The 26396-nt window shown below is 35.6% G+C and overlaps 1 protein-coding gene across 1 annotated transcript in view; it reads right to left on the bottom strand.

The window, feature by feature from the left end:
- The window catches only part of PCLO (piccolo presynaptic cytomatrix protein), a gene marked incomplete at both ends in the record, with an annotated part of 281873 nt that overhangs the window by 98191 nt on the left and 157286 nt on the right, over positions 1–26396 (bottom strand). Inside the window, 2 exons of the mRNA XM_084230265.1 lie at positions 18896–20910; positions 21273–26361. Of these exons, the coding sequence (XP_084086391.1) occupies positions 18896–20910; positions 21273–26361 (7104 nt within the window). The remainder of the gene's footprint in view (positions 1–18895; positions 20911–21272; positions 26362–26396) is intronic.

Raw genomic sequence — 26396 nt, 5'->3', positions numbered from 1 at the left:
TTTTCCACAATAACCATTCAGTTCTCTGAATATAATGGTATACAGTAGGAAGCTGGAAATTGTTTCTTTCTCCTTGACTGGCATTTGGTAGATTTGGTATATGTTTGAAACTTTTAAAATTTAGAATGTTCACTTGTGATAATAGGTATTGTTATTCTGAAAGTGTTATGGCATTGCATAACATAGAGACATTTCAAAATAATGATTCTCCTTCCCATCAAAGGAGACTACAAACACCCACCAATTAACACACCAGTAAATGCTAATCCTGGCAGGGAGAAAGCACACAAACCAAAGAGCAAAGAGGTAACTATGGAATGGGAAAATAGAGAATGAAGAAAATATTTCTGGGGTGGACACTAACATTTTAAAAATAAATTTTTTATAGTGTAGGAACTCATTAAATGATATACATACTTGTTGAATGAAAGAATAGAGAAATGAAAAAGTAAAACAAAGACTTGCTGCAATTATTTTAAAAGTTCTGAATCAAGAAGTGATTTTAAGAAGAAGGGGAATATATATTAGATCATAGGGGGAAAAATCTATGTGAACTCATAAGAAAGACTATTTAGTATACTAGGAGTAATGATTAGTAAACCAGTAATTAATATCAGATCTTATAATTACTTATTGCTTATGCATGTATACAATGTTTTCTTAAACTCTGTAGTTAACCTAAGTTTATAGTTCTTGAGTTTTTAGGCTTAATCATTCTCAAAATTTTTAAATAATGTATAGGTGACAGAAGTATTCCAGCTATTAGGAATTTCTAATCTCCGGGGTTGCAAATACTTACTGATCCTTCACTTGTGTTAATATTTTGTGTTTTACGGAGATGAGTCCTAGAAGCTGGAGTCAAAGCTTGTAGGAGAGGCTATTTACTGAGTACTCTAAATGACCACTCTGACTTACAAATTGAAATAGTTTTGCAGTTCTCAACTTGGTAATCCAATACTTTTTCTCTGACTATGGGTATAGTCACAGAGTATGAAACTTGTCAATGTTTCAGTCATTTTCTTCCCAAATAAGAGGCACTACAATATAGTGATTGAAAGTTTTGTTTCACAGGCCAGATTCTCTATGTTTCATTCCTGGCTCTATTTATTACCTGCAATGAACTCTTTTGCAAATTGCTGAAACTCACTTCAATTTTCTTTTACATACAAGGAAGTTAATATTTATTCTTACATTATTGCTTTGTCAAAGAAGTAAAGAAGTTAACATAGTCTAGGTTTTATTTCAGGTGACAGAATATAATGAGAATATGAAACAATATCTTGTCAACTTATAAATAAAAAGAACTGATTTTCAAGACCATAAATAACATTTAAATTTAATATTTAATTCCAATGCAGTCAGCTCATGCAAAGTAAGATTAGAGAATCCCCAAACAATCAAAACAATAGAATTGTTTAGAAATGATTAAGAAATGTATAAAAGAAAGTTCATCATGATTAAAATTGGAGGCCATATTAGAAGTGATAAGATATAGATCTAGAAAACATGGTTTTAATAAGATTTTCCTTGATGACTTTGTAGAAGTTGTTTTTGGAAGGATTTGGTACCCTTAATCTGAATAAAATTGTTCTAAATAATTACATAATTAAATTTAAATAAATTAATTTTAAAAAGGTGGGCAAAGAGCAAAACAAGGAAAAGAAAAAGAAGTTTCCAACAGAATGGAGGAGGAATGTGGACTGAGAGAATAATTAATTTTGATTGTAATACCTAAGCAAATAAATTTCAGGATGTTTTGTTGCCCAACTTATTTTAAAAACATTCTTCTCAGGGGAGTACATTTATATTATGTAGATTATATGTAAAGGAATTGTTCCTTGTTCTGAGGTATCAGAGCTATTAATAAAAACTATAGCTAAGAAATATGGACTTAAAATATATGTATATGCATTATCTCATTGCCAAAACAATCAAAGCTTAATCTAAGAGTTAGACAAGGAGGATATTTATTATTTTTTCAAAAAGTTGAATAATTTAAAAATAGATGCTATCGAAATTATCTATTGATTGCTCTATAAATTATGGCAGCATTCTATTTACTATTTTATTTAGTAGTTGCTGAGTAAAATTCTAAAATGCATTGTTCCAGATACTTATAGGTACAGAACATGTGAAAGAATGAACTTAGACATTGTTCTCAAAAAACTCACAAACCAGAATATTTCATGTTATATGAAAGAACAACTTAAGTTTTGCTAAAATACTCCTGTTGTAAATATCAGAGATGAACTTATAAACAACTGTAGTGCTAGAAACACTTAGAGATGTTTCCTTTTTATAAATATAGGAACTGTTATTTGGAAATCAACGTTCATTGTGATAATATCTTGCATTTTTAGTTTACTCTTCTTTCAGACAAGCAGGAAATACTTTTATAAAGAGTTAGATGAGGATAAAGAGTGGAGGTAGGGTAACTTTCATAGGGTATAATCTATAAGATTTATCTATATAAGATACCTTGATAGAGATAAAGATCATATAATTTTCTAGAGAAAACACAGCTGCAAAAAAAAAATCATCTACATAATAAGTCAGAAGATGGATCAGGGGACTATAGACAGATTGTATTGGGACCCAGAACAAGGTCTTACATTCAACTTGGGGATGAAAGGATGGATAAGATATAATAGAAAGCCTGGTTCTTAATGATTGGATTTAAACAAGAGAATATTTTCTAAGTGGAGATAATTACGAAATGTAATGTTTCAGAGAAATTTGAGGGGTAATCTGGTTCACTTGAGCCTAATGATGTATTCATACCTATAAGGTAGGGGGCTCCCTGGTGATGCAGGCCATTGAGTGCAGTGCTGTGAAGCTGTCCACAGCCTCTGCAGTGCAGGTTCGATCCCTGCTGGTCGCAGAGCAACCCACATGGCGTGGCAGACCTCTCCGGTCTTGCCCGCTGCTCCCCTCAGCAGTGTATTTCAGTCAGTCTGAATGTTCTGTTCCCCACTCTGTCTCCAGTGAATCCTCTCACCCTCCTGCACATCTGGCCTGTACCCTGGTTCTTGTATAAATAAGTAAATCTTTAAAAAATAAAAACAACCTATGAGATAGAAATATATTCAGAAAGTGTCCTATTTAAAAAGAAAAGTAGAAGAACAAATGTATAGAATAAAAATTTTGAAAACTAGATATATAATAAAATCACAATTCATCCATTTTCATCTTTACTAATGGAAAAGGTTATTAATACTGGTGAAATTAACTCCAATATCATGGGAAATACCAGAGCAAACCATCAAACCGAACATGAAATTGTTAGCAATGCACTGTACTGGGTAGCAATCAGCATGGTTTTATCAAAGAGCCAATTGTGACAGCACAACTTAATTTCCTCCAGTGATAATGTGGCAGCCACTGAGACAACAGAAGCAATAGATACAATCTGGTGGGGCTTCTGAAAAACATTTTACATTGTTCCATTATTGTAATTGTACAGTCACCAACATAGTTTTGAAAAGTAAATATATCATTGGTAAGGGATCCATAAGCAGATCATATGTATCAATGCAAGTAACCAATAATGATTTTTAATGTTGGCCATGGAATTGGAGGGTTGTTGTGTGCACTGTAGGGAGGTTACTGGTAACTCTGTCTACTACAAACCATTAGTATAGCCTCCCTCAGTCAAAATTTCAATCACAAATGTCATCCTAGATTGTGAAATACTTCCTAGGGTTGGGGATTAGGTAAATCCCCCACTGGTTCTCTGACTGAGAACCAATGATGTAGAAGGATGAAGAAGAAAATGCTAGTATGTGTACATAACAGTGCCTCAATCTGAACGGAAAAGAGATGACTTCAAAGAGAAACTGGGACTTGATAGTACTTGGAAAACAGAACAAATGAGACAAAGATTGAAAGAACAAAATATATTCTAAGTGATAGCAACACTCTAAGTGAATTGATAAAGACAGGAACATCAGATTATTTTGCCTTGTTATAAATTTGTTTTATGGTCCTAAAATTAATGTCTTATGTAGGATAAGTCTGTTGAATCAAATTAATGAATGAAAACAAATTATTACTCAAAAGTAATTCAATCAAGTTTTTTTTAAAAATATAGCTTTATCAGAGAACAGGGAGAAAAAAAAAACTCAGGTGCTTACAATATGTGAATTAGTCCATTCAGTGCAGAAGATTCATCTTTCTAGTCTAATGGCATGAAAATCTTGGGAAATTTATCATAATTGCAATAATTAAGGAAAAATAAGAGGATATGGAACTTCCAGTCAGATTAAAAACTTATGGAATTCTTTATTAAAAGTCATCAGTTACTCTAAAGTTAAAAGAAGAGAAATTACAATCTTAAGACAGGACATTTATTTTGAGAAATTAAATACCAGAGTTACTAAGGAAGATCAATTAGATAGCTAAGTTCAATTTAAAAATCAAAAATTTCTTACCATCTTTCAACTATTTTAAGAGGAATCAGAAGATTACTAATAAAATAAAAAAAAAACTAACAATTGAGTAAAATTATTTTTAAAAGTTGAGAATGTGTTTAGTGAAAAGAGACATCATCCCTTTTGTTCCATGCACTAAGTACTGAGATTATAATGAAGAGCAAGTCATGAGCTCTGTCCTTTAATAATTATCTATTTCCATCCATCCATATATACTTGACATATCGATAGATTGATTGATTGAGTCATACATATATACACAGAACTGGAGAACAGAAATTATTCTCAGAGTTATGTGTCCCATCCTATTTGAACTCTTCTCATCCAAAGTTGCATTTGCTTTGAATGAGAGAAAACCTTTGTGTTGGTAGGAAGAATAATTCTCATATATAATAAACTATTCTCTGACTATTTGCTTTTACTGATTTTTTTTGTAATTTATTTTTCTTAGGGTATAAATATCATCTATTAGAAGCTATGTCTCTTCAACACAAGGAAGTGAAATGAAATAGCTATGGTTGTCCCTCCCCCTACTCTGGTCTCGCCAAACAAGATAGCTATTTAAACACATAAATATGGATTAGTATATTCCTTTAACTGGGAAGTTGGTGTAGGGTGATGAAGTTAGGCAAACATAAAGTTGAAAATTGGAAAATAAACTGTTACACATACACTGAGACACAAAGCAGTTTCATTCTCTGAAATGTTAGTGAAATCATTAATTCACCTTTAAAGGGTGTCCTTCACCCTAACATCAATGGTTTCCCATTTGGGGATAAAATAACAGTTGAATACTAAACTATTCAGCATTTTCTTCTATGGATGGCATCAATAATGGATTCCCAAAAAAATCTGTTCTTTACCACCTACTCTTCCATCCTCCATCCTATCCCATACCTACACAGAGCCAAAATACACAAAATGTTAAGTGCAACTGCTCAAGAATTTCTATTGTTTTAAGAGTTACAAGAAAAATAAAACATAACAGAGGAGTAACATGTGAAAAATGAAATTTTAAATGATACTTCTCATGGTAAATTATTTTAAATATAGATAGAACATTTAAATTCATTACATAGTGCAAGAGGTTATAGTGCCTAGCATATACAAAATAAATCCAATAACTTTCTTCAATGAGAGTACTGTGGAATCATTGAAAAACTGTTTCCATGAATCACAACACTAAATAAACAGTGTCATCATTGCTATGAAAATATCTTTGATTTATTGTAAAATTAGACACCTTTATCAGTAGGCTTGACTCTCTAGTACATGTTAATTTAACTGCAATTGTTTAAAAATAATTTTACTCTTAATTGTAACATTTTACTGGCAAGAAAAAAATGAAAAACTGAATTGCAGAACTCCATTAAGCAGAATAAACAAAGCAGTATATATTTAAAAATTGCACAAATATACAAATTATTTCTTAGTGTCTAGTAGTATAGACAAAATGTTCTCCAATTAAAATTGTGAAAATGACACTCAGTATTTCATGACACATCTTTAAGTTTTCCCTTAATGTGCTTTTCCCCCATCTGTTTTGCTTTCTTACTTAAAGTCCTTGCTCTTGAGCTGAGCAGCCAAGCAGAAAACTAGTTTCTACCTCACTGGACAGTAGCATCGGAAATGTCAATCTGTGCAACATTTATTGCTTTATATTTTTGGGAATGTCCCAAAAAGAATAATTCCTTTTCTTTTTCAAAATCTGTATTATATACTTTAGAAAGGCATTTTGGAAGTTTTAAAGGTGAGCATTTTTTGAATGTGTATCTATTTCCTCTCCCTTCTTCCCTGACTCATTCCTTCCCTAACATTCTCTGAAATGTTAGTGAAAACATTAATTCACCTTCAAAGGGTCTCCTTCACCCCAACATCAATATTCTAACATCCTCTGTTCTAATATTAATTCAGATGGTTATACTCCAACAAATGCAATAAAGTCTATTCTGTTCACATGGACCTTTGCTATAGCTCAGTATAATGACCACACTATATAGTTTCTTTCTTTCTTTTTTTAGACAACTGCTTTATTCAACTATCATACTCATATATAGAGCTCAAGAGGAATATTTATATGACAACAAATCTCCTCAGAAGAGTGTTTCAGCACAAGATGAGATAATATAATTACCTGTCTGTGCTACATAATGTTCAAATTTCACACAGAGGCAGATTTAGACACAGCCTTTGATTTATCAGTGAAAAAAATCATTGATTTGGGAAAATCAGTTGTCACAAGTGATTCTACTAGGTCATACCTGATTACATAGTGTTCTAATGCAATGTTGCTTCAGTAAAATTTTAAAAAAGAATACATGCTAAGAGAGAGAGAATAAAAGCAGCGAGGGCAGATAGATGCTTCACAGCTTTGTGACAGACAGAATAGTGGTTTTGGGTGGGACTTCTGATGAAGATTATTCTTGAGAGAGTAAAGGCACAAGATAGGTTGAGGGTCAGGAGCAGGGGAGGAGAATATTTGAAAACAAACCAGAGAAAAGTGTAAAAGGTTAGTTTTGAATATAATGATATCTTTTAGCAAGTTATAATACAGTGCTTCAACAGTAATAACTAAAAGGTTTAGATTTAAGATATATTAAAACTTACTATGCATTAAGCATTATTAAGAGCTTCATATCCTTTTTAATAGATCTCTGTCACATCTTTCTTACAGGGGAAATATTAATCATTTCAGGTTTCAGATACTTGTAATTTTAGTGCTATTATGTAACTTATCCAAACATGCAGCACTTATAAGTAGAGCTAGAACTTGATTCCATGTTTGCCTAATGTTAATGTTCAAGCTAAAATACAATGTGATTTAAAATTCAATATTTTTAAACACCAAAATATTCTATAATGCAGATATTCATATTAGCATATATGGTAAAAATGAACATATGTTAACACAACCTGCTTATATCTGATACATAAAATCAATGTTACTTTTAAAGGCTTGGAGGAAGCAATCATTTTCAAAATGGGAAGAAAGTAAAATAAATTATCAATATGAAATTTATTTTCAATTTTTTTGATCATAAACCCATTTGGTATTTTTCAATCTATCATTTTTATTTTTTTCTCTAAACAGTGTTATTTCTCAAATTTCTATAAGATATAGTCAAAGAAATTATTTTTATTTTATAAAATGAGTAGGACTCATTGTGAAAGAATCTAATATTAAATGTAATTTTTAAATATTTGGGATTGGTAAAATTTATTTTTAGTCTTCTGTCCACCTATCCAATCAATCTTTATAGGATCAATATTAGGTCCATGTTCTATGCTAGGCCATAGTTATGTAAAGAGGAGTAACCATGGTATCATTTCTCCCTGCATATAGCTTTTAGAAGTTAGACACATAAGAGATAGAGATCTCATTTTGAACTGTAATTTAACATGATCAATGCTATAATAAACATTTACATGTGGTGCTTAGTATAGAGGAAGGCTTTTGTATCTTGGGATGATCTGATACATATAAGATTTCTAAGGAGACTGTTTGAGTTATAAATGATGAAAGGAAAACTGCAAAATTGACAGGAGCAATGTCTCTAGGCAGCAGAACACATATACAATGGCATGAAAACATGGCTGCACCTATGTAACACCACTTGCCAAATCTAGGTCACAGTATTGCAGCATGTGTGTGCATGAGGAAGAAGTTATATGTGGAGGTTAAGCTAGATGGTGATGAACCAAAACACATAGGATCTTGACTGGCATGCTCAATGTGGACTTCAAAGGGTGACTGAAGATTCTAAGTGCAGAGATGATGCAATACTACACATTTATTTGTTTTATAGAATTAAAGAAATATAACATTTCAATACTTCAGTGTTGTGTTGTGAAGTGAAATGTTCAATAACTGCAAGGGCATAAGATTTAAATGAAGCTAATGTTAATGATCAGAATTGACATATTTCTAAATTTTACATTTTCATTATAAAGATTCATAGTTATGTAAGAATACAGCTATATTTGTTGTTTCATTGAACATTATATTTTCTTTTTTTTTAAAGATATAATTATTTATACAAGAACCAGGGTACAGGCCAGATTCGCGGGAGGGTGAGAAGACTCACCAGAGACAGAGCGGGGAACAGAACAGGCAGACTGACAAAATACACTGCTGAGGGGAGCAGTGGATGCGGCAGGAGAGATCTGCCATGCCATGTGGGACACTCCCTGGCTGGGCGGGATGGAACCAGCACTACAAAGGCTGCGGACAGCTTCCCAGCGCTGCACTCAACTGCCTGCGCCACTAGGGGAGGCCCTGAACATTATATTTTCTTGATAACTTTCCTTAGAAGAAAAAAATATACTTAAAGGTTCTGAAGTCCTCTTTCTTTTCCATTTAGTCTCCCAACGTCAAGTTATGACTAAGCTTAAAATCACAGCTTTTGCAGTTACTATTGCAAATTTATTAGTGCCTCAGAAAAGATGTCTTCATCTACTTAGCCTGGCTTACAGAAGACCTGCTGATCAGTGAACATAAATAGAAACAAAGAAGTAATTTAAATGCATTCAGATAACTTAAAAGTTATGAAAACATAATAGCATAAGAATTAAAATAACAGATTACTGGAAAATGAACATAGATAACTGCTATTTTCTCATTTCTATACTATTAAACTTTCACATGATGCTGCTGGAATAGGATACTAAATGCATGAGCAATGATATAATAGTGGTTCCCTCTCTAGGGTAAAATCATTTACAGTTCTAATATGTTACTATGAAATAATGTCTATATTCTTTTATCAGAAAATGTGTTACAAGGTTTAAGCAGGCAATCTGAACCAGGCCAATAGACTTAATAAAAGTTCCCAAGAATTAATATAAAAATGTATCTATCTTTCCTTTTTTCTTTCCAGCACTCATTTCTTTTATACATCAAGATGCTGAACACTATAGTACTGCCTGTCTGGGAAATATTCCATTTTGAGAACAAATCAGAGATCCACAGAGAGAAACTGAGTGACCCCATTGCTTCTATAAAATATTCTGCACTAGCAATCTCACATCAGAATAAAATTTATTTCAAATGCAGTAAAATGAAAATCTCCAATTATGCTACTTTTTCTGGATATAAAGTATAAAAAGTATTAATTATGATATGTTTTCCAAAGCATCAGATCATTTGCATTAATTAGTACACTTTACAGTGATTTCAGCTTGAGGTTCAAAGAAGTAAATGCTTAAGACATACTAGTAGTCTCTACGTCAGAAGATTGAGCTCTGGTTACTGTTGAATTTTCTCAGAAAAAACAATGGGGACTTGTTTTGTCCCTGTCATGGGAAATGATATTTACCTTATGGATCAGAAATTCAAATTTGGCCTAACATACTACAATTTATTCAAAGGCTTATCAGCTAGCTCAATAATTTTCAGATTTGTTTCATACACCTATATGTGATCATTCACGTGAGTCCTTAAGAAACAGCATGAGGGCCTCCCCAGTGGCGCAGCGGTTGAGTGCTGGGCTGCAAAGCTGCCCGCAGCCTTTGCAGTGCTGGTTAGATCCCCAGCCACCAGTGAGGGTCCCACATGGCACACAGACCTCTCCTACCGCGCCCGCTGCTCCCCTCAGCAGTGTACTTCGTCACACTGCCTGTTGTGCTCCCTGCTCTTGCTCTGGTGAATTCTCTCACCCTCCCGCAATTCTGACTGTACTAAGTGCTTGTATAAATAAATAAATAAATAAATAAATAAATAAATAAATAAATAAATCTTAAAAAAAAAGAAATAGCATGAGAAAATATATTAATAGTAATTAAAAAGTCAGGAGTGATAGCTAAAAGGAGGTCTGTGCTATTTACAAGGACAATATTTAATATATTAATATTTTTCAGACATATGTGACTATTACCCCCATGTAACATAGCTTATTCCATAGTCACTTATAATAGAATGGCTTCTTATGTTTTCAAAGAAGGTAGTGCAAAACAACCCTTAATAAATTTATTCTTGAAATCATACTTGGCAAGTCAAAATCACTATTTCTTGTCTGTATATTCTTACAGAAACTAATCTGACAGAAAATAAAATTTCTTAATATAGGTTATGAAAATTACTCTCAAAAATAGACATTAAAGGGTTCCAAAAATCTTAAAAATAGCTATCAAAAACAGCAATCAGTGAAGCAAAACATATTCTTGTAAAAATCAGATCATGAATGCCATCTGCTTTGCAATAGGATACTGGCATAAATTCTAGAACAGAAAGATTTTTTAATAAGGAGTTTGATTATTATGAAATAAGCTCTGCAACTATTAAACAAGCCTAAAGGTAGGATAAAGAGTCTTGTCACATAACAGCCTATGCATTTTTAAACCCTTAGGGTTGATAAAATATTAAAAGTAGTTTTAGTGCAAAACGTGGCTTATTATCAATAACAAAATATGCTATTTCTGAAACATGTCTTTCTTTGATAGAGAAATGAATACAAATGTTATTTTTGAAGATAGAAATCTTGAAATGAATTACATCTCTTCTAATTCCAAACAAATTATATGAATTTACACAGATATTTCTCTCAATGGATAATGTTTCTTCCCCTGATTTTGTAGGGAATATGCTATAATAACCTTTCTTCCTGAATCATCAATCATATGGGGTAATGACATAAATCAATCTCAACATACAGAAAAAAGATAAAGGGAATGAGGACCACAATTTGCTACTCTGGAAATTTCTTCCATATGATAGGATGCTAGAGATAAGCTACACACACATACACACAGAAAGATACTAGACTAAAATAAATTTGAGAAACTATACTGTCATTCATTCTAGAAATGGAAACCATAAAATACCTGGGAGTAAACAACAAAATAGGTCTATACACTGAAAACTATAAGACATTTCTAAAAAGAAACAGAACATACAAAGAATTGTAAAGCCATTCCATGTACATAGACTGAAGAATAGACATTGTTAAAATTCATGCTACCTAAAGCAATATACAGATTCAGTGTAATCCTTATTAAAAGCCTAATAGCATCTTTCAAGGAAATAAAGTGAACAATTCTAAAATGTTTATGGAATCACAAAAGATCCCAAATATCTAAAGAAATACTCAGAAATATGAAAAATATATGGTGATAGCTCACTACCTTATTTCAAATTATTTTATAAAGCAATAATAATCAAAATCATATAGTATTAGAATAAAAACAGACAGCCAAATAGATAGAACTGCAAGCCCAAAAGCAATCCAGCACATATATAGACAGTTAATTTTTAACAAAGGAGCCAAGACCATGAACTGGAGAAAGAAAAGCCTTTTAACAAATGGTGCTGGGAAATATGAATCACCACTTCAGAAAAAAAAAAAAAGGAAAGTAGATCATTATTTAATACCACATGTAGGATTAACTGAAAATGGATTAAGATCTGGATGTAGGATCTAAAGCCACAAAATACATAGATGAAAAAAATGGTTATCCATTCCTAGACAACAGGCATATGAAAAAATGCCCATCATCACTTATTATAAGGAAAATACAAATTAAAAAATTGTGGCAATGGCCTATATCAGAGAGACTGGGAATTGCATGTGTTGATGAGGGGCTGGTGAAAAAGTAACTCTCATTCTCTGTTGTGAGAATATAAATTAGTGCAGCCCAATAGAAAATGATATGGAGATTCCTTAAAACAATCTAACAATGGAAAGATCATACAGTGCAACAATACCCCCACCAGGTGTTTATCTGAAGCATATGAAGACACTAATTTGAAAATATTTGTGCACCTGTATGTTCATAGCAGCATTATTTGCCATAACAGAGACATGAAAACCACCTGAATGTTCATGGATGTGCGACTGGATAAAGAATGTGTGGTATATATCCTCAATAGAATGCAACTCAGCTATTAAAAAAGATGAAAGCTCACCTTTTGTGACAACATGGGTTGAATTAGAGATGATTATCATATGCAAAATAAATCAGTGAAGACAATTATTGATGTTTTCTTATATGTGGAATTAACCAAAGAAAACAAATTAACAAATCACACAAAAGTAGTTCTCAGACTCTGAAAAATATAGTGATTCCTTAGAGGGATTAGGGAAGGGGAGGAAAGAGAAAGGATAGAGGATGCTGACCTGAAAGTAGGAATGGCAACGAAATTTTGGTGGTAGGTGAGGTTTACCCACATCAGAGGCAAAAACGTATATGGTACTGTGAGTACACTATCCTTTAGTGACAATACAGGATAGTGAGAAGATGAGTAAATTGCTTTAATATTTTTTTTGTAGGTGGGAGTAAGGGGTTAGTGAACTTTCCCTCCCAAATGAAAGTAATTTGATGGATAAAAAGGTCTATTCACTCACTCATTCATCAATTTAATTTATTGTTACAGAAAACCTATTATGAATCAGGTATTTTTTGGGCACTGAGAATATAGTGGTGAACGTAATAAAATCTCACCCATAAATTCAGGTGGAAAAAACAACAATAAATAAAATTACAAAGGAACAAATAAAGTATTTTTGATGATAATAAGTGATATGGAGAAACATCTAAAGGATATAAGGATAGAGTATTAAAAAAGAGGGTGGTACTTAATGATCAATCAAGGAAAATCAATCAAGTAAATTTCAAAATTACTTTAGGACACTGAAATTTCTAAGGAAGCAGTTTTGTATACTCCAAAGAACATATAAGGCACAGAGACTTATTTCTCAAATTTACCCATAAGGTAAAGCTCTTGAATGATAATTGGCAAATTTCTGCTGAGAAAACAGAAATATTGACACATGTTCAACCTGAGGAAAGGAACTAACATTACTGAGTATAATTGCCAGATTTGGTGATGGGAAGGCTATAAATTTTATTTCATTCAGACATTACAAATAGATATTTGGTTGTTCTATACAAGTTTCTACTTGCTTTTAACTATTTGGCTTCTATAAAACATTTTAACCCACTAAGAGATCTACTTTAAATGTCAGAAAATCACTGAGCATATGCCAACATTCAGTAGAAAATGTGTTTTTTTTTCCCTAATACATGTTCAAAATACATATCTAAGGAACAAGCACAATCCTACAGAAAGGAGTAAGTTCTGACTTTGTTTCAGTTGTATCTCTTGGAAATTTTTCTAGGAAGCAAGCTGAAGGATTTATGGGAGAGGTGGTAATTTCTTTCCATCTTTACTGAGTTAAAATTTCAAATTTGAAGATTTCAAGATAAAACTGATGGTGTCAAAAAACAGAATTTGGTCTTGGGGCTGTGACTTTGATATGGTCTATGAAAGAGATGGAGCTCACTTCTTACATAACATGATAAAATATCAGATAACTAACTCCCTGATCCAGTTTAAATTGAATTGTGTGCATTATTTTGTAGTTTTATGTTTAGTAGTGCTAATTTTAATCAATTTAATGTATAAGATATCTTAGAGGTAAGAATGAATTCAAAGGACTGGTAAAACACTACACATATAATAAATACTTCTGCCTTGGGGTATTTGTTTCAAAATCTATAGCCAAAATTCTATAATGGAACAACCACATTAAAGTTAAATTCCTATTGAGTAGAAATAGCATAAAATTTAAATCTCCAATGTTCTAACTTGCAAAATTTAGACAAACATTTTGAAATCTGAGGAAGGAAGTCATTACCCATCAGGGAGTATTCTGCAATAATTAAAGTTCTCCCAAAAGCTTGTTAGATGGTTACAAGCTAAATATATGAAAAGAAGACTAAAACCAAAACTAACCAATAAAGTAAACAAGAAAAAAAGTCCACATTTCCCTGTGAACAAACAAAAAGTGTGATATTGTCCGTTAACATGTTATAGGTTGAAATGTGTTCCCCACAAAAAAAAGATATATAGGCATCCTAACCCTTGTATGTCAGGATATAAATGCATTTGGCCACAAGGTTTTCATAGAGGAAATCAGGTTAAAAGGAGGTCATTAGTGTGGGACCTAATCAATAAAACTGGTGTCCTTATAAAAAGGGAAAACTGGATACAGAGACAGATATACGGGGAGGGACGACAGTATAGAGAAATACAGAGACACCACTACCTACTGGGCCAGCAAAGCTACTGGGTAGCAGAAACGAGGAGGCAGGCCTGGAATGGCCCTCTGAAAGAACCAGCACTACTGACAACTTGATTTTTGATTTAAAGCCTATATACCTGAGACAATAAATTTCTGTTGTTTAAGTCATCTGGTGTTTGGTACTTTGTTATGAGCGCCCAAGCAAACCAATCCTACCCATAGGCAAGAGGAAAAAGAAGGTATCAGTAAAGAGGACAAGATTGAACTGTGTTTTTCTGGTTCATCTTATCATATCTTCAGAGTTTACAGTGTCTAGAAAACATAAATGAATGAAATAGTGAGTGAATAAAAGCAAAGGTAAATTTAAAGATGAATAAACCTACTTGAGAAGGATTTACACTGGAATTTTAGGGAAAGCAGAGGAAAGAACATAAAAAACACCAAAAGCATAGCACAATTAGCATGGAAAAAAAAAACAAAAACAAAATAAAACAGGAACTATTCCATATATCTCAAGAAAGATGATTAAAAGGATAAAAAGTATAGAGTGTGTAGGCTCACATTCTAATTCTCACCAGATTAATGGTTTCTTAGGAACCGACATAAAGTCACTAGCTTACTCTGGGTTTTTGTCTCTGGGGAAGGTCCAGCTACATTTATAAGGTCACTGAACTGTCTATAGCTAAATATCATCCAGCTGGTGTTCCACGTTTCAGATATTTATATAAAAATTGAGTGAAATTCACACTTGAGGCTGAGGACAAAATTGGATTATCAACAGGACTTGCTACGGTGGGTCTAAATTGCATAAATGAAGGGCCTCCCTGGTGGCACAAGGGGTTAAGTATCAGTACTATAAAGCTATCCATTGGCAGCCACTGCAGCATGAACTCGATCCCCTGCCAGGCTTCTAACCCATATAGCTCAGCAGACCTCTTCTGTCTCAACCGCTGCTCCCCTCAGCAGTGTATTTCAGTCAATCTGCCTGTTCTGCTCCCCACTCTGTCTTCTGGTGAATCCTCTCACTCTTACACCCCAGCTCTTGTATGCACAGATAAATAAATCTTTAAAAAAAATCTTAAATTTTATTAATGAAAAGGTAAGTTGCTAGCCTTTTAAGACTAGTTGCTAGTCTTTTTGTTTACAATCCTCCCTTTAAATTAAAAAAAAAATCAATAAATAGTGAGGACCTACTTTGTGTCAGCCACTATTCTAGACATTTGAGACTATAACAACAAACAAAGCAAAATTCCTGTGATTTTAGAGGTTTATTTCTATTGAAGAAATGATAATTGATTAGGTATATAGTATAATGTATCCATAAATAATATGCACACATTTAGAGGGTTCATTCAGGATTGGGGATTTGAGGTGACAGACTAATTTAGAAAACGAGGAAAGGAGAACCTCCTTGTAGAAATGAAATTTGAGCAGAAAACTGTACACAAGTGTGGGCCATGCAAAGATCTGGGTAGAGAGATTCTGACTAGGGTTCTGAGTGGGAATGAGGTTGGCATTTCCAAAAAATCAAGCCACGCCAGGCCAGTGGGTGGAATGAGTAGCAGGGGCAAGTGTAACTAATAAGGTCAGATCATAAGGGCTCTGTTAATATATTTCCATCATATTCTGAATTTGATGAGAATCTATTTTGAGTTTAAACTGTGGAGTGAATGACATAATTTGAAGTTTAGAAAGTCACCCTAGTCACAATTTAGAGACTCAACTTTAGGGAAGGCAAGCCTGGAGGGAGTCCCAAAGCTGGCAAACTGCAAACTATAAATTTAAAAAGGATGGTGGCTTTGGTCTTCATCCCCATAGTCAAAGACAGTAAATTCAAACTTGAACTCAGAAAATTAGATCCCCTAGGACCAGCTCTTGCCTTACCTTTCCAGTTATATTTAGAGTAAACCTGTCTTCACTTTGTTTTATGTCAGTTCGTCAATCTAAACCTTTGAACATTCTATTCTCTATTTATAATGACCTCTATTTTTCTCTTCATGGTCCAAAAGAGATGTCCTTCATGTTTCAGAACTCTTCTTTGAAACATTTATTGACATTTCCAAGAAGAGGAAAGTCACCAGAAAATCTCATATAGTACAAAATAAAACTTGAATGCTGTGTAGTAAGTGTTAGGGTGTTGTCTCAAAGCTTACTGATTGGTGGTTTCCCCCAGCTTTACTGATCTGAGAAAATTAACTGTATGCAAACTACCTAGCTAGAACTTTTAAATTAAATCATTATCATTATGAATATCCCTTAGAAAATCATTCTGAAAAGTATAGTACTTGGTAATCTATGGTGATAATTAATCAATTTAGTTTAAAACATCTAACACAAGTCTAGAAATTTGCAAAGAAACAAATTACAACATGAATGGAAGTGAATTGAGAGAATGCTAAGTGAAATAAGTCAAAAGGAGAAAGACAAATACCAGATGATTTCATTCATGGTCAATACAGAGAAATAAAACAAAGGAACTGACAAAACAAAACAAAATAAACCTTAGAAACATGACTGCAGTATTGAGGTTTTTGGAGGGCTGGGGATGGAATAAAGTGGGGAGGAAACCCAGTGATCTATGATAAAGAAATATGGGTGCTTTGGTGGTGGGTGTAGGGTGGTGACACACATCTGAAGAGTTGTGAACCTGTTCCCCTAAATCATATACAATGTTGCAAATTAGTGTTACCTGAAAAAATAATTTAAAAAGTGAAACAAATTATAAAGTTCACATTTTGGGATCAAAGTATTTTAAGTGCTAAAAGTATTGCCTGGATATAAGATGCAGTAAAACTATCTTTGAGTTTTTATAGAATTACTTCGTACTAAGTATGCAGTGAGTTTGACCATCTGGGAAAAAGAACTAAAATATGGTATGCCAAGACTTAAAACACCTAATATTTTTAGAGCTGAGGCAGTATTTAGTAATTGCATTCAATTTATTTTATGATTAGATAACTAATCAATATTACTGATACAGTCAGTAAAACAACAAATTCAACCCACTATGTCTTTCATTCCATTTCCAAATCTGAAGTGAATACTGTGAGAAAATATTAGTGGCAAATTGAATCTTCAACTCAGTTCATTTGAATTAATGAAATGAATGATCACTATTTTAAATAAATGATCAATATATCAACTGGAAAAGCCTATTATTTCTATGAACAGAGCCTTGAATATTACTTTTAAATACTGTCAAAAAAGTATTTTCAGAATTTTCTAAGTAATACATTAGGTGAATTTATAGGCCACAGATGTAAAAATAAATACCATGAGCTTGCTTCCACAGCACACATAATAAAAAATAAATAAATATAACTGAGCTAAGAATCACTCTGCAAAATAGATTTAATTTCAGAAACAAAACTATATAAATTATTTACAAGTTAGGTGAAGTTGAAATGCAGCAGTGGTTCCCTGACTCAGTATTTATGACCTTTGTACCCCACAGGTAGACAGTTTTACTTTTAGGTTACACTGCTTAAGAAAAAATATAACAAAATGCCACTATGCAATCAGATAACTTGGATGTAAATTCCTCAACTTCAAAAACCAGCACATTAAGGGAAATATTAATTTGTACATAAATTTTGTTTTTAAATTGATCTATTATGTTTATCAATAACCTTCTAAAGAGTTATATATTAGATTTTCATAAGTAAGACTAAGCCTGTTTTTGTAAATGATTATTCTTATCTTAATCTCAGTTATAGAGATCTTCAGAAATGTGTCCAACATATCCATATGCATTCTTTTCCTTTAAAGTATTTCTATATAATTTAACACAAAGACTCTCCATTATTCAAATAAATATAAAGACTTCTTGTTTCTAGAAGCATTAGGATTAAGACTTACCTGAAGTTAGACTAAGAAAGTTGCCAGAACAATATAAGCAGGGACTATGATATTTTTTCTACTTTCTTTTGCCTGCCCTAGAAATGTCTTCTTAGGAGTAAATATTCTAAGCCTTTTATGAAATCATTCTGGCTGCAGGAATACAAGACAGACTAGATCTGCAAAGATCCTCCTGCTAAAGAATTCCAGTATCCATGAGTCTAAATTGATGGTCACCTTTAGCCTTATCTGTTTATGTTCAATGTTTATTCCATCATACTTACATTTGAATATTAAATATGTTTACTGAAATCACAGGCTAAAACTGACACCTGGGAGATTTCAAACTTAAAAAAAAGTTTTCATCTTGTTAAGTCAAAAAATAATACATTTCTCATTTTGGTACTTTTATGTAAATCTCCACTTTTGGTACTTTTAAGTAAATCTACATTTTCTCTTTCCTCCCAAATTTCTAATAAAATAGTCCTCAGTGACATTTAGTATGAGGTTTCTGAGGTACCAGGAAGCTTAAGTACTCCTTACTGGCTGCAAACACATGGTTAACATCATTTCATCCATTGTCTTCTAACTGAAAAGAATCACTCTTACCGTGTAGCCCTCGGTATATTGGAAAGGAGCCCTGGAACTTTCGTCTGCTGTTGGACTCAGAGGCTTGGGGTCAGACATAGAACGCTGCATCATCTTGGCTGTCTTAGGACTTGCTGGGGGAGCTTTAGCCATATCTGGATGCAATGCTTTCTGTGGACTTATGTCATCAGGGAGGGGCTTTTCATAAGGTACAAAGGCTGATTCTAAGGCTTTGCCTGGTGAAAGTGGTGAGATGGGTGAATAAAGGACTTTTGGAGATTTGGGTGGGGAAGGAGCCAGCTGTAGTGTGGAATCTGCCCGAAGGTGAGATGAATAACCAATCTCTAAAGGTGTTGGGCGTTTCTTGTCTTTGGGTGAAGATGTGGCACTCAGATATTGAGGACTTTGTGTGTCTGAATCTGCTTCTGTTTGACAGCCTAAACTCCCCCCTTTGTAGGTCTTTTCAGGTGCTGAAATGTGTTTAATTATTTCTACCTTGGCATCCACGCGTGCCCGAATCGAAGGTGTTCTTATGGTTCCAACGGGTTCGGTTTGCACAGATATCTCTGCTACTGTTTGAACTGCTATACTGGAGACTTTGGAAAGGGGTTTGGTCTTGTCAGCCTCTGTAGTGCCGTCACCATATTTCCCTACACGAGCCTTTCTTCTTGATCTAGTAGGCATATCCCATTCATCCTGATCTTCATCATCAGTTTGGACACTTGTATCAACACTCTTTTTCGTTCTCCTTCTCCTACTCACATAACTCCGATCTGCTGCATCTTCATCATCAGTTTGTACACCACTGTCCACGATCTTTTTAAAACCACGGGGATCATCTGCCATATTTTCCCCCATCTCTTCATACTGTCCATGAACTTTAGCTCCAGAACTTCTCTTTTTGGGTTGTTTTTCATCTTTTACCACAACATCTGTTAGAGGTATTTCTGAAACAGTACTCAGGATGCCAGGTGGGGCAATATATTGAGTGACACCATCAGACTGAACTGTGTACCATCCTTGGCTTTGTGGTATTTCAATTGCCACAACAGCTGAAGCAGTGGTGGTTGCATCTTCAGCTGCCCAAAACTGACCACCCTCTGAGGCTGCATATTGACCTTCCAAAATTGCCTGCTCTGTAGTGGTCTGTGGAGAAGCAGTTCCAGAAGGGTCATAATTATATTGGTAGATCTGGCGAATCTTTTGCTCCTCTAGCTGCTGATGAAGCTGTTGCTGGAGTTGTTGGATCTGCTCCAGCTGTAACTGTTGCTGAGCTAATGTCTCCTGCCTCATCATGAACTGGGCTTGCCTTTCTTCTTCTTGCTGGTAGAGGAGGTGCTGCTTCATAGACTGCAGCTCCTCCAGTTTTTTCTGAACCATGATCTTTTCCTGTTCTCGGAACCTTTGGATTTCCTGACGTTCCCACTCCAATTCCTCAGCAAAACGTTGTTGCTTAATTTTTTCCAGTTCTAAGAGCTCACGCTCCAGGTCTAGCTGCTGCTGTTGTTTATCATCTTCAGGGACAATTAAGAGAGTACTGTCATCTCCAACCCCTTCAGAAAACACTTCAGATGCTGTGGTTAAAGTGGGAATTGAATCTACTGTCTCAGCAGCAAGAGTTTCCATAGTAATAGTTGGCATACTGGCACTGATATCAATACCAGTTACTGCAATGTCTGTTTCAGATGCACCTGTTGTTAGGAAATATGATCTAGGCATTGGCTGGCTCTGGTGCAGGACAGATAACGAAGTCACAGCATCAGTTGTGTGTACACCAGACAAATCTCTTACAGTGGTGCTAAAAATGGAGCCAGGTTGTGTGGTGATAGCAAATGTGGAGGGGACTGGAGTTGCCACCGAAGAATAGACAACACCATTGGATGTCTTCAAAACACTCCCCGTGCCATACTGCGATCCTGGAGGTGGAGTCATTCTTGCTGTGGAATATTGTGGGGTACTAATCCCAACTCCTGAAATGACGTGTCGTGTTTCTGGATATGGACCTGTAGTCTTGCTTGAGTAATCCATTACCTCACCTGAAATATAGGGTAGAGTTATAGTCCGGTTCCCAGCATGAATGATGCATTTTGGGCTTGAAAGTTCTCTTGTCTTGATGAACATAATGAACGAGACTGCATGCAAATCCAAGGGCTAGCCTAATTAGACGCGGAATGAAAGCAATGCTGAACATGCAGGCACATGCAGGTGACTTTGGGCAGAACGATTAAAAAAAAATGAAGAAACAAAAAGGGCACATGTACTCCAAAATATGTTGCCAAAACATCCAAAGAAAGAGTAAAGGTAACAAAACCAGAAAAGGGACATTTTCATCCTGAAATGAGATGAGGAACACCATAACGATTATTCAAGGAAAGGTCTGTTGCTGCATCATACTGACCTGTAGTAATTTTCCCTGAAGTCAGATCTACCGCTGCATCAGCTCCTCCAGAATAATCAAAAGCATTCTTACTTTTATAGAAAAAATGTCCAGCTTCTGCTAAATTAGTGTCAGACATAGAAGGTTTCATTCCCCCAATACCTCTATAACCATATGGCCCCGTTCGATCATATTGATAGTGGTCATCCCTATAACCAAAACGATCCTCAGGAAGAGTAGTTGCAGGCTGCTGTGCTGTGCAGCTCTTTCCAAAAGGTAACTTATAAACCACATCACAGCACACAGCTCTTCTTCCTGCAGTTAGATCAACAGGTTTTTCATCATCTTCTATTATTTTGGTCACCACACTTGAAGTAGATTCATCCATTGTTACAACAGTTCTATGAGACTTTGTTGTACTGAGATCCACTACTTCCCCATCAGCAATCCCCTGGGATGTGGTACTGTCAGTCCATCCATTTGTGACACCAACAGGTGGCACAGTGACAGGTTTTGTAGTAGCCAATGTCACTGCAGGTGCTGAACTGCCTAAAGATAAGTTTATTGGTGCTTCTTCCCTAACTGTAGGAAAGGTCTGGCCACTTGGAATCCTGTATGGGACTTCAGTCAGCTTTGATGTAGTAAGCTGGAGTGGTGCAGTCACTGCATGTTCTATACTTACTAAGCTTTCTGTGCCTGTGGTGTAACTAGTACTAGCTGTGCATGTGACAACAGTCACTGTCTCGGTGACCAGGGATATTGGTGTGGTCACTGAAGAAGTTGCACTGAGATTTATAATAGAGGGCTGGACAGCACTAATTTGTCTCCCATAGATTTCACTTGTTATGGTCTGCCTTTTCATATCCATTGCAGAAGCAGAAAGATCCACACCCTTTTCAGTTACTTCAACTTCTACTTTTGGTACTGTACGTAAATCAATGGCATCACCAACTAGATGCAACTTTCCATTTTCCTTATACTCGTGTTTCTCTAAATGGAGGTTACCTAAAGCAAGATGTTCTGGAGGAATCTCTATAGAGACACTGCTGAGCCCAACAGAAGGAACTGTACTTCTGGCTGCTGAAACCTCAGCCTTGGAAGCTTCAGTTGTCAGAAACTGTGTAACTGAAGCTGAGGCTGTTTGAAATGAAGATAGTGTTGTGACAGGAATAGCAGAATATGTCTCCAAAGCTCCCGAGAAGTATAGGTTCTGTTCTGAAGAACCCGAAATTTCTGCAGCTGTCATAGGAGGAACTACAGAAAAAACTGGTTCAATGGAAATCAGATCTTTAGGTGGTGAGCCCAGGGGCCAGGTGGTAATTGCTTGACTAGCTGAAGAATCTGTTGGAGTTCCAGGTTCAGATGGCAATGTGATCACCACATAAGTTTCCATGAGGGATTTGGAATATCTTGGTGAGGACTTGTTGGAATGAGGAGAAAGTGGGGAGGTAGGAGATGGCAATTTATAATCTGTTGAAGTCACCAAATTTAATGTCATATTTGAGGTTAAAGGCAGACCTATTGGTTTGGGATGTGTATCTGTTGGTTTTTGTGTCGTTACTGGAAGCTGAGGAATTACTGGCTTAGGGGCAATTGGTGGTTTGCTTGGCTCGGGTCTATGTGTAAATACAAGTCCAGATGGAATTGAGGATGGCTTAGGAGGAACAGGAGGAGGTGCAGCTGTACATATTTTTGATACAGGTATCCCGTTACTCCTTGGAATAGCTGTGGTCTCTACAGCGGGAAAGGCCTCAAGGACAGGTGTAGCTGTAGTAGTTATAGTCACCGGAGCTGTAACTGTTAACTTTTTTTTAGGATGAATAGTTGGTTTAGGTGAGGTTGGTGGAGGAAGTGGGGGGGGAGGAGGAGGAGGAGGAGGAGGAGGGGGAGGGGGAGGTGGAGGAGGGGGAGGGGGAGGAGGTTGGGCTGATATGTCCATAGAGGAGCTTCGAAAGAATGGTCGAGTTTTAGTTGGACGAGAGGAAACAGAAGGACTTCCAGATGGTAACTGAGAGGCAAGTTTTGTGTGACCAAAGACCTCTCCAGATACAAAGCATGTGGCTGAAACCTGCTCCTTCACTGGAAGGGCTGTTGCAGAAGGTGGTTGATCAAACACAGTATCAGGTAAGCTAGTTTTTGTTAGTTCATCCTCAGACTCCTCCCTTTTATCTCTGTAAGCTTCTAAAACTTCCAGAATAATTCCATTCCCAGTTTCCTTCTTGACTTTCTTCACTATATCTTTTTCAGATATAGCTAAGTCCGTGGAAATAGTGTCAGAAATTATCCCCTCAGGTTTAGTTCCTCCAGATTCCATGACAGAAGGTGTCACATCAGATAAGGAAATTACAATATGATCAGCACTAGTTCTACCATCTGGCATGGTATCCTGATCTAAAGATACACCTATTTCTTCTGGGTAGTCTATAATGCTTCCTGGAAAATATGTTGATGAAGAAATTTCCTCAGAATCTTCAAATTTAGTTACTATGTCCACTGGCTCTGTATAAAGTGTGGTTATGCTATCCAGGGTAGTAATGGGTGAGGAGCTATCTGTGGTACAAACTGAAGAAACAGATGATGTGAGAGAAGGTGTGTCAGAGGGAGGGACAGAAGTAGCACTTTCTGAAGGCTCTGAGTAGGTCAAAATTAGCGATTCATGGGCAATTATCTCTTGAATTTCTCTTGTATAATCAGTTAAATATTCATCCTCAATTTCTTCTGTTGAAAAATGTTGTGTTATTTTAACATCTGGGATAGAGAGTGTTGCACTGCTGGTTGAATCTGTAAGAGATGCTCCTGAAAGAATACTTGATGTCATAGATGCATCAGGTATCCTATCAAAGTCCATAGTGGAATCTGTCATATCCTCACTGGTGTGGGGCTGGGCTGCACTGGATCCAGATGTTAACTGCATCTGTTGCCTCTTCATGAGTTCTTCATAGGCTGCATCAGCATCTAATAATTTTTTTTCTTCACTGGCAGATGTTACCATACTGCCCAGATCCACTATTTCATGACTTTCTGGCATGATGTAAGAGCTTGAAACAATGTCTTCTTGAGGAACAACAGAGTGTAAACTTTCTAACTCATAAAACTCTTTCTGGAGGTCTGTAATTTTCTGCATAGGATCTTCATAAATCTGTTCTGGAAGTCCTATTTTTTGGTCTCTCCCTCTCTGCTGCATAAATCCATTTTCATCTTCATGTCTTGTTAAGAGACTGGAATCTATGGAGCCATTGTATGTGTCCTCTACTAAAGATTCATAAATATAATCCTCTATTAACATCCCTCCATACAAAGGTTCCTTTTCAAACATTTCCTCTCGCTCATTTGCACCAGGAAAAGCTTTATATTTAAGGGTTTTATGCATCATTTCTTCATACATCTCCTCAGCACTTTTTAATGTCTTTTGAGCACCTTCTCTCTGCATAATAGATTGCTCATCTGTCGGTGAGTATAAGGACACAGCTGTAGGCAATTTATAAACTTTCTGCACTTCTATTATTTTTTCCGGGCTTATTTCAAAACCCTCTGGGTCTGATTCTATGCTAGGTGAATATTCAGAACAAGAAGATCGATGGAGCTCCTCCATTTCTGCAGCCTGACGTAATTCTTCTGTTGGAGATGCATCTTCAATGGGAGAGAGATTGCTGGGTGGTGTCTTTGGCCTTTCTCTCCTTCTCTGAGCTCGAAGTTCATCTTTGTCTTTCTTGGATTTTTTACTAGAACTTTTTCTTTGCTGCTGTTCTAATTCCCGTTGCTTTTCTTGCTCCTTTAATAATTCTTCTTCCTCTCTCAATTCCTCTTCCTCAGAAGAATCTTCAATAGTAGGTAAAAGAGGGCCATGTGATCTGTGCCGAGCTTTGCGTTGCTGTTTGCTCTCCCCCTTTTTGTGACTTGGGCTACTGTCACTGTCCTCATCAAGTGATGACACTGATGTAGGGGATGTGCCAGGAGTAAAGCTGGAAGCATGAAGACTAGAAGATCCTTCCCCCCTTGACCTATCTTCTGGAGAGTCTGTCAGGCTTTCCATTTCTAATTCTGGCTCCTCATCAAAATACAAAACTGCTTTTTTCTGTGATGATTCTGCAGAGTATTTGTCAGCTATCGTGCTGTTGAGTTCAATCGTTTTGAAACGACGTAGACCTCCACCAGTAACTACAAGTTCTTCACTCTCTTGACTTTTAGTTTCTCGGTACTTAAGTTCAGGACTTTCATCAAAAGTCTCGTCATCTTCATCATGCCATGAATGGCGTCTCCCAGCATCATCTTCAAAGCTTGCACTACTTTTTCGAGTCAGGCGCTTGTGTTTCCCTGGTGTTACTTTCCCTTTTCCCTTTGTTTCTTCCTTCTTTTGGCTCTCAATACTACTACTTATCTCTTTGAGCTGGCTCCTGATGAACTCATCATCTTCAGAACCTGAAGCATCCTCATCAGCACTCATTTCTATGATCTGTTTTCGAATAAAGTCTTCCTCTTCACCTGACCCTTGACTATCTTCTTGTTTATACTCATCACTGCTTGATGAACCAACACTGGTTCTTCGTTTCCTTTGCGGAACAGGCGAGTTTTCACTTTCACTACTCTCTTCAACTGAATCATAAGGTTGTCTTCTTGGAGCTATGTCATCAACACACTCAGACTTTTCTTTATGATCCTTTTTGGAAGGAACATCTTGTTGGCTATCTTTTTTTAAAGTGTCCTTTTCTTCTTGACCCTGTTTGAGCTCCTTTTCTGAAACTGTAGTTTTCAGTGTTTCAGATAAATCCTGGGTTTTCTGCTGTTCCTTAGACTGCTCAGGAAGAACCTCATGGGCTTGTGGTTTTGTTTTTGACTTTTCATCAACAAGTGTACTTGCCTGAGCTTCCAAAATGGACAGAACTGTACTTTCTAACTTAGCCAAATCTGAGGGGCTTGAAGGACTGCTTTCTTGTGAAAAAGAGTCCTTTTTGAGTCCCTTGAGTAAATCCTTTTCATCACTTGGAATAAGACTCGGAATTTCACCTAATGAGCTTGATATTCCATCGGAAGAATATCCTGTGTCACTCAGACCTTGCGGACTTTTCGGCTGTTGAGAACTTGAAGTGTCTGATTTGTCATCTTCCTTTTCCTAGCAGGGAGGAAAAGATACAGGAAAACTTAACA

The sequence above is a fragment of the Talpa europaea genome (genome assembly GCF_964194135.1).
Source record: "Talpa europaea genome assembly, chromosome: 3".
In the NCBI taxonomy this organism is placed as follows: Eukaryota; Metazoa; Chordata; class Mammalia; order Eulipotyphla; family Talpidae; genus Talpa; species Talpa europaea.
This window is presented reverse-complemented; position numbering and strand designations above follow the sequence as displayed.